Raw genomic sequence first — 9714 nt, 5'->3', positions numbered from 1 at the left:
CACACACACACACACACACACACACACACACACACACACGCTGCCGCCACCACCACCAAGTGAACTATACTGTGGCTATTTGCAGCCAAACATCTCAGGTTCAAGTGATGCCTATACTAGGTTTTCCCAAAAGAGTTATTCACCTAGCCTCTGCCTTTACTAGTAACTAAGAGATACCTTTGGTCAAAATCCATTCAATATGCATTCAATTTCGTGCTAGGAGAGTACTGTTCTAGGGGTCAAGTATCCCAGAGGGTCAAAAGGGTCCAGAGGAAAGAAACAGGGGGATCTAAGCAGTTCTGCTCACTAGACTGATTGGAACAACAGCACACAATGGACTAGGGGGCATTCTAGTCGCAAGAGAGACCCTAATCATAAAATAAAAATCAAGTTTGTGGTCTAACAAGTCTAGGAAATACTATATTCTGAATCTATATAGCATTTCAAAATGCACATTATCATACTAAACAGGCATTCAAAGTCTTTAACTCGACAAGTCCTAAGTTTATTTGACTATGAACTTTATTTTCAGTAACACCATTTACTATTGAAACATTAGGAAATACTTGGGACTATGCTACCTTTAAGAGCTACCTAGCATCCAGTCACAAGACAACCCTTGTTTTCCCAATTGGAGAATTGCTGCTCAACAGAGTGTTAGGGTAGGAGTTAAATTAGACAGTCCAACTGTACAATAACCTGGAACTTTTACCTTAATGAAGAAAAACAGATATTGTTGAAACCAACTTAGGGAAACGCATATATTTAAGTTATGCTTAAAACGGCCCACAATCTTTATCCTTTTTATAAAAATATTTGCTATGAACTCACAACCCAACTGTGTGTCTTTTTATGTGAAAAATAAAATAGGGAGCAAAGTTATTACCTTAATATGTCACAATTACTTCTCTTTCTACCAATGATACCATTGTTCCTGTTAATTGTCAGATAATTCAAGATTTATGAGTCTGAATGAGGAATTGGAGGAGAAGGCAGGAGACTTAGTCCTCTGAAAAATTATAAACCTCCCCTAAAACATTAATAGCTTAAGCCTTTAGGAAGATATAAACATTCAATCATGTTTGAAACCACTAAGGAATTTCCTAGAATAGTATATGAAATAATACACTGAGCATGCCTACAATATATAAGAATTAATGTGCCTGCATTTGTGAGGGACCAATTGTCTATAAAAAGACTTGCATTCTATGTGTAATATGGTTACATGTATCAAAATTCCCACAAAAATAAGCTTCCCCAACATTAAAAAAAATATTTTAAAACAAAAGTGATACATTCTCTTTTTAGCTTCAAGTAGCTCCACAGACTCCATTAAATTATTCATAATCATCAAGAGGAAATCCTTGTACCATGGGCAGATCTATATTTCATATTTCTTTTACAAAAACCACTTAAAACCTTTTAATACCAACCCATGAAAAGATCTATTCAGACTTAAATGTGAATGACATTACTTGCACCTTTTTTAAAAGCAAAGAACCATAAAAAAGCTAAATAGATAACGTTTCCCTCACTCCAAAATACAATTGGTAAAAATCTCACATAGTACAAAGATATGAATTAAAGTGAAAACATTTAAGGACATACTCTTGCAAAAATTTTGGTTGAAAGGTAACTGTTCATGTACTTATTTAACACCTTGATGTTAGATTTAACTTTCTCCTCACTCATTGCATCATAGTTTAGTAGTTAAAAATGGTCACGTTTTCAAGCAGTTCTACGGCAGTGCCTTACCAGTGTAGATGCTGGCATTGGAAGCAGGGATACCAAACTGTGACTCGATGAACTTGGGAATGAAGGTAATGAAAGCAGTTACAATGGCACTCTCGGCTGTGTATGACAGACTCACAAAAAGGAATGTCATGTTGCTTAAGATCCTGACAGCTGCTCTTGGTAGGTCTACAAAATGACAAAAATGACAAATGAATGTTATAAACAATGGATGGAAAATAAAGAAAAATTGAATTGCTTTTGAAATGAACTGGAAATAGCCATTCAGCAATATTTGCAACAAGCGAACAAAAACAGAAAGGAAAAAAAAAGCCTGATGACTGATTAGAATTTAATCATTTCCTTTATTCAATAGATTTGGGGTTTTCATTTTCAACTAAGATAAGGAAACGAAAGCATCTAAAAAGGTACCTATACACAACTATTATGCAGAAGCAAGACTTGTTGTAAAACTGTTTCAAGTGAACAGTTGCATTTTGTCATTGATTAAAACTGTTATTCTATGTTAAACCCTCAAAGTTTACTCTGTGTATAAAGTCAGTATAGTACATGACACATTTTATTACCTTATAGTTTCCACTTCACCCAACTACCACTTTCTGAGGGAAAACGAACTTCAGAGTTCCTATGTTGCCCCATCCAGCATTGAGGATGCTCACAGCTGAGCAAGTGCTACAAGATGTTGGGCACTTGATTTTTGAGGCTCATTAGGAAATGTTAACGAATCGTGGTTTTCTGAGCATAAGGGACAGACCAGTCAGGCCAGATCCTCCTCGGGTAATTTGGGCTGGATGGGTGGGAGACAAAAAGAAGAGATGCCCATGGGGGAAAGAGAGCCACAGAGGTGGAGCCCAGATCAGCACCCATTAGGCTGTCTCTAGAAAGGCAGAATTACGAGCATTTGGGATGGAGGTAGAAGGTCTCATCCTTGATTCTAGGCAACGATTTCACCGAGCCTCCCCTAGGTGCTGCAAGACCTGAGTGCCTTTCCAGTGCAGCACTGTAAAAGCAAAAATTTAGAAAAACCTGATCTTGGTAGCTGTACACCCGCATGGCTATCATCCACATATCCAATGCAAAAACGCAAATGGATCCCATGATACGACATATAACACGGGGCCCATTCAAAGTTTGCCAAGAATACCCTTTATGGGTCCACGATCTACCCAGCGTTGCAAGTTGCACTGAGTATCCATGTCCTTCTGTCTCTCCCAGCAGGGGAAAGGAGCTCTAGTGGCCCTGTGGGGTAGTAGTTTGGCTGCTAGCCACAAGGTTGGTGGTTCAACCCCCACCAGCTGTTCCTTGGGATAAAGATGAAGTTGTCTGCCCCCATAAAAATGTATGCTCTCAAAAAACCCTATACAGTACAGGGTCACCATGAGTCAGAATTGATTTAATGGCAGTTTGGGCTTTAGGCAGTACCGTTTGTACTCAATTATTAACCTAAAAGTCGAGTCTGTTCTTATGCAGCAGGGCCCCGGAAGCAAGTCCTGGAAACCTGCTTCCTTTAAGACTGCAATATCGAAAACCATGTGGTGCAATCTACTCTGTTATACACGGACTCACAAATTTATCCATCAGATTCCAGTCAATGGCAACAGGGTTTTTGTTTGGTTTGGTTTGATTAAGAGCATCACGTCTGTGACTTCTCAAATGGGGTCAGAAATGTCAATAAGGGAATCAGGGTGAAGGGTACAGAGCAGTTCTAGGTGCTATTTATGAAGCTTTTATGTAAATTCAAAATAATTTCAAAAACGCAATGTGGATAAAAGTAAGTTAGTAACCAAAAAGCCCTAAGTGGTTGCCACAGGGTTGACACTACCTCAAGGAGACGGCACGTGTCTAGAGTAGCAATGTGCCCCACGGGGTGTTCAGTGGCTGAGTTTTCTGAAGCACGTCACCAGGACTTTCTTCTGAGGCACTTGTGGACTCAAATCACCAGCCTTCCAGCTAAGAGCCAAACACTAACCCATTTGCATTACTCGGGGATTTGTGTTCAATTCACATTTTGGAACAAAATAGCTAGTTTTTATGCAGAGAAATATATTTTAGATCATTTTCTTGGTGTTATTTGTAGCTGTGTCATTGTAAAATCAAAGATACTATAAGAAGCATGATGAGAAATGATGAAATAATGATAGTGATTATCATCATCTTATGATTTAGTGCTAAGAAACACTACAAATTCAGTTATAAGGTCAAGCAGGTACTAAAATCAGCAAATGTCTTAAACAGTCATAAAATAGAAATAAAAATTCATACATAGCACCAAAATCAAAGGGGATGAATTTAAAACGGATTATATGCACAAGCAATTTTTGATAGTAGTATCAATGTCATTGCCAGATGGCTTGTTCTTTTGCAAATGCCCATCAAAATTAAAATGCAATCCAGAAAAGGTAAAGGGCATACACAACATTTCATTTTTTCAGCCTACTTGAAGACGTATTCTATATTTTTCAGTCACTGACAGATTTATCTAAGTAACAAAACTTTAAATAATCCTATGGGCTAACTTCATATCATACAGCTTCTCGGTTTCGACTCCTAGTGACCCCATGCACCTACAGGAGAACAAAACACTGCCCGGTCCTGTGCTGCCATCCTCACAGTTGATTTCATGTTGTAGCCCATCAGTGCAGCCACTCTATCCTTCCATTCTGTTGGAGGTCTTCCTTGTTTCGCTACCCCTCAACTTTAACAAACATGAAGCCCTTCTGCTGACAACCTCTGCGAAATGCCAAGACCAAGTCTTGCATCCCTTGTGCTTCTAAGGAGCACTCTGGCTAGACTTCTAAGACATACTTTTAGTTCTTTTGGCATTCCATGGTGCTTTCAATAGTTGTCAGCTCTATAATTCAAAGTCATCGATTCTTCTTCAGACTTCCTTATTTGATGTTCAGCGTGCACATGCATATGAGGCATGGGAAAACACCACGGGTTGGGTCAGGCCCACCTGGGTCCCCAAAGTAACTAACAATCTGGCTTTTCAACACTTTATAGAGGTTTTGTGTAGCAGATTTATCCAAGGCAACTCATTGCTTGATCTCTTGACAGCTTCTTCCATGAGACTGGATTGTGCCTCTAAGATCATAATTAGGACTACTAATTTCGAAGTGCTAATTTGTTTTAGAAATTTTTAAACCTCTTTATCTTCTGATGTTTTTTCAGACTGCAAGAACATTTCGTTCCCACTATGTGTTGTCTCAGCAGGAGAAAGATGAGGATTTCTGCTCCCATAAAGATTTACAGCCTCAAAAACCCCATGGGGCAAGTCCCCCTGTCCTACAGGAGCAGAGGGGGCTGGGACTGACTCACGGCAATGGATTTGTGTGTTCTGTGTGCATTTGTTGTAACCTGCTCCCACTGTTTTCACATGACCGTTTGTCTGTTCAGACACGGAATTTCCAGTTTTGTTCTTTTGACTTTTTAAAATATTTAAACTGAGAGTGGGATGAAGAGTGGAGTTTGTTTTACTATTATACCAATTACTATTGGTATAGTAATAGACCAATTACTATTATGAAGCAGTTGACTGAGTATCATTACCTAGAAAATTACATTTACACTCTGCATTAATTCTAACCATTAAGTACTGAGGAAACATGCATCTTAATTTTTGTTTTTCATTATTCCTTCTATCGTTATTTTCAAACATACCATCTCTTCTGTTGAAAAATCATTTATTTGAGGTTCAGCAATACATCATTTTATTTTTATATTTAAGTTCATGTGAAATGAATACTTTTATTATAAAAATTTTAAGTGTTTATATTGGAGAATGAGATTGGAAATGAGTTTTATTTTCTTATATTTTCAAATTTTTCTTTCATGAATATGAATATATCTTATATAAAATTTTTTTAAAGCTACAATTTTAAAAGGTTCTAATAAGCATACATAGTTTTTTACTTACCCTTATAGGTCCCAACAGATGCATACTCTCCTGTGGCCTCATCCAACTACAGCGTATCACACGATGCTGCCTCTGCTGTTCCCTGTGCCTCGATCCCTACCTCACCTCCAGAGGCCTTTCCTGACCCCTCTCCAAGGAAGCCTTGGAGTCCCCAACAGTTTTCATACATGTTCATGTTTTATAACGTATCAATAAGAACCCCAACTTTTTTTAATAACAATGACTGTCCAGTCTTTTTATCTTATTTTTTGTCCCTCCCCCCCTCCCCTTTTACCCTTAGTTTCTTTGTGCCTGGTGTAAATTTTATGCCTTGTTAAAATCAGGGACAGTTTGACTTTAATCATTTGAGTGACCTTTATCTGCTTGTTCAATAGATACTTCCCTCAAATTCTAATTTTATATAAGACACTGGCAGTATCTTTTAAAAAACAAGGAAGAATTAGATTTGTTTCCAAGGACCATTTTAATGATTAAAATATGAGGGGGCATAAGAGGTTCATTGAAAAATTCCATTCTATTTTAATTCCATTTTCCCACATACATGACTGACAATATCTATCTTAGAAGGCTACTACCTTTCTTTCCTTTTCTTGCACACACTGGTACCTTCTGCAGACCTAGGAACTCAGTCTACATTATTTAAAAGTTCCAAGGAAGGCAGAGAGGAAAATAGACAGAATGTCATAATATGAATTCTTAAAATAGAGGTATGTACATTCTAAGAAGAGCCTTGTGTGGTGGGTTACCAGTGGGGCTTCTGACCCCAAGGTCAGCAGTTTGAAACCACCAGCTGCTCCACAAGAGAAAGATGAGGCTTTCTGTTCCCAGAAAGATTTACAGCCTCGGCAACCCACAGGGCAGTTCTACTCTTTCTGGTGAGCTCACTATGAGTTGGAGTAAACTCAATGGCAGTGAGGGTAAGCGAGGACTTCCCAAGAAAGCACAGAAGAGGAGAAAGGAGTTGCTGTATCAGCGGAAACATCAGGGAAAGCATCTCTCAGGGCACAAGGTGCTTTTTTTAAACCCCTTCAGAAAATTCCCTAATTCCTTGCTTTTGTAAATACATAAAGCAAGTATTTTGTTTATAAACTTTTAGTTCTATTTATTTGTTCTATTTTAAGCTCTCTGGGGCATCAAAAAGCTGGTGGAAACAGACCTTCACCATGCAAGGAAAAGTTACCTAGCTTCTTTGATGGTCTCTAAATTCTGTATGTCCGAGTGTACAGATATAACTTTCCGATGCTTACTACCCATTAGTCAAGTATTTCTATTTAAGCTAAATTAAAGTTGCTTATTTTAAATAGCATGGGGAACATTGGAATACTTTTATGGTGATTTTCTTTGAAACTAATAACCCTGTAGGTTGCCCAATCATAAATCACCTACCATAAAAGTATTCCAATTCATCTCCCACCAAACCCCCCTCCAGCATTCCTGCTACCTGGAAAGGAGTCGAAGAGACTAGCTGACTCTTGCATACCATAGTCACCTCTGAGCTTGGTGAATGGAAATTAAACCCTGAGCCCCTTTCTACAGAGGCATGCACAGAAATGGCCACTGTGGGAAGCCCAGATACATCTTTCATGGCTACTGACCACAATGCTACTGAAATTATTTAACTGTGACACGAGCATATTTTTGTACAGCTTTCTAAGTAGATACTACACTGCTGAGTAACTCCATAAATATTCCGCACTGAGTATGAAATAGAAGCCTTCTTTTTTAAGGAATTCTTTGTCAGGTCTGTCACCATTGACTTTTTGTCACAAGTTCTAAATTCAAGTCTCTGTCCAAGAAAACACATATATAGTAAAGTTAATTTTTTTTTCAAAACTTGGGACTATAGAAAATATAGAATAAAACATTAAAAATATTGGAGAAGGGAGTGGGAATTAAATAAGACATAACCAGGATTTCAAATTCCACTGAGTTTCCTGGTCACCAGTGCAAAAAAAAAAAAAAGGTATAATCCTCAATATCGAAAACACGGATATATCCCAGCTTCTCCCTGAGAACAAAACTTCTCCTAGGTACTAACTCAGAGGTTCTCGAAGTATGATGCTTAAACAACATGTCAACATCAGCCGAGGACTTGTTCAAAGTGCAAATCCTCTGATCCAACCCCAAACTATTGAGTGTGACACTTCAGGTCCCAGCAGTCTGGGTTTTACTAAGCCCTCCAGTGAGTTCAAGAACCACTGTTGTAAAGATACGTTCTGTTGTCACTGTTGTTCCAACTCAGAAATCCCAAAGCCAACCGAAAGACACTCGGCCTGGTCCTACACGATCTTCACAATCCTGACTCTGTGAGAGCCCATTCTGGCAGCCGCGGAGAAAGAACAGTAGCAAGTGGCAAATATGGGAAATTCAACATGGTTCTCAAGAAGAGCTGCAAGCTTAACATTAAAGCGCCGTCCAGCAAATACATAAAAGGGCTAAGAAAACGTGGGCCCGACACGTGGCTTTTGGTGGTTCAGCTTCACTGTGCCAACGATGAACCCTAACCGATGGCATGTTGCTGCTGTGAGGTGCCGCCGAGTCGATTCCAACTCATAGCGACCCACGTGCAACAGAACCAAAGCCTGCCTGGTCCCGAGCCACCCTCACCACTGTGCTCACGCTGCAGCCCATTGCGGCAGTCACCGTCTCAACCAGCTCTGAGAGTCTTCTTGTTGGCTCACCCTCTACTTGACCAAGAATGAGGTCTTTTTTCCAGAGACTCTCTCTCCTGAGGGCAGGTCCAAAGTATGTGGACAAAGGCTCCCCATCCTCACTTCTAAAGAGGATTGTGGCTGTCCTTCCTCCCAGACAGATTTGTCTGCTTTTCTGGAAGTCCATGGCACCTTCAATATTCTTTGCCAACACTGTCATGCAAATGTATCCATGCTTCTTTGATCTTCCTTATCCAATGTTCACCTTTCACATGAATACGAAGCTATTGAATGGCTTAGGTCAAGTGTACCTAACTAGCATATCCCATGTGTTTTAGTAACACATATCATACTACAAAAAAAGAATACAAACCAAACCCACCGCGTTCAAGTTGATTTTGAGTCCTAGCAACCTTTCAGGACAGAGTGGAACTGAGCCCTCTGGTTTCCGAGGCTGTAAATCATGGGAATAGACTGCCTCCTCTTTCTTCCCAGGATCAACTGGTGAATTCAAACTTCTGACCTTGTGCTTCACAGCCCAACACCTAACTCACAACACTACCAAGGTTCCATGAGCCCATGCGACAGTCATGATTGGATACTTAAAAGAATCACATACAATGGTTCTGCAGGTTCTTAAAAAAAACCACTACCATCAATGTGATTCCCACCTACAGTGGCCCTATGTAGGATTTCTCATCATCTTTGTGCCAGCAGACAACCTCACCCTGTCTCCGGGGCAGCAGCTGGCTTCTTTGAACCACTAACGTTGCAGTTAGTAGTCCAGGGCTTACCTGACAGTACTTCTGGGACTCTTTTTGGGTGATACAAATTCAGAATCCATTCCTTCTGCCCCACTCAACTAGTTCCTCTGCCCATCACCTAAGGCTGAAACCCTGACATGATTTTGGGACCTCCTTCCCCATCAATCCTATATGGCCACATGCTGTAGATCCAACAAGTCATTCAATAAAAAGGTCTTAAGTACTTACTAGGCACGGAAAATATGGCATAGAATATAACAGACACAAAATAAAACAACACAAAAAACAACTTTGTCTTCTTGGAGCTTACTTTCTCATGGGGGATTGGGATACCAAATTAGATGATTACGAAAAATGCACAGTATGTTAGGTTGTGCTGAGTACTGAGGTACCAAGGAGGAAATTAAAGAAGGAAAGAAAGAGACGTTTTAGAGAGGAGCTGAGATTTTTCAATGGCGTGACGAGGGAAGATCTCGCTATAAAGGGGACATCTGTGTCATGACCAGAAGGTAGGAATCCAGACACTGGGCATCTGGGGAAGGTGAAAATAGGTCTGGAACATTTGTGGACTAGCAATGAGGACACGTGTTTAAGCGCAAGGCGATGGGACTGAAGAAGTCCCAGAGAGCTT

The 9714-nt window shown here is 39.7% G+C and overlaps 1 protein-coding gene across 1 annotated transcript in view; it reads right to left on the bottom strand.

Moving 5' to 3' along the window:
- The window catches only part of SLCO5A1 (solute carrier organic anion transporter family member 5A1), a 172160-nt gene that overhangs the window by 78247 nt on the left and 84199 nt on the right, over window positions 1-9714 (bottom strand). The window contains exon 4 of the mRNA XM_004697747.1: window positions 1756-1920. Coding sequence (XP_004697804.1) covers window positions 1756-1920 — 165 coding nt within the window. The remainder of the gene's footprint in view (window positions 1-1755; window positions 1921-9714) is intronic.

Source organism: Echinops telfairi, unplaced genomic scaffold, assembly GCF_000313985.2.
Source record: "Echinops telfairi isolate 266 unplaced genomic scaffold, ASM31398v2 ScPeMD7_1;HRSCAF=3_0, whole genome shotgun sequence".
NCBI lineage: Eukaryota > Metazoa > Chordata > Mammalia > Afrosoricida > Tenrecidae > Echinops > Echinops telfairi.
This window is presented reverse-complemented; position numbering and strand designations above follow the sequence as displayed.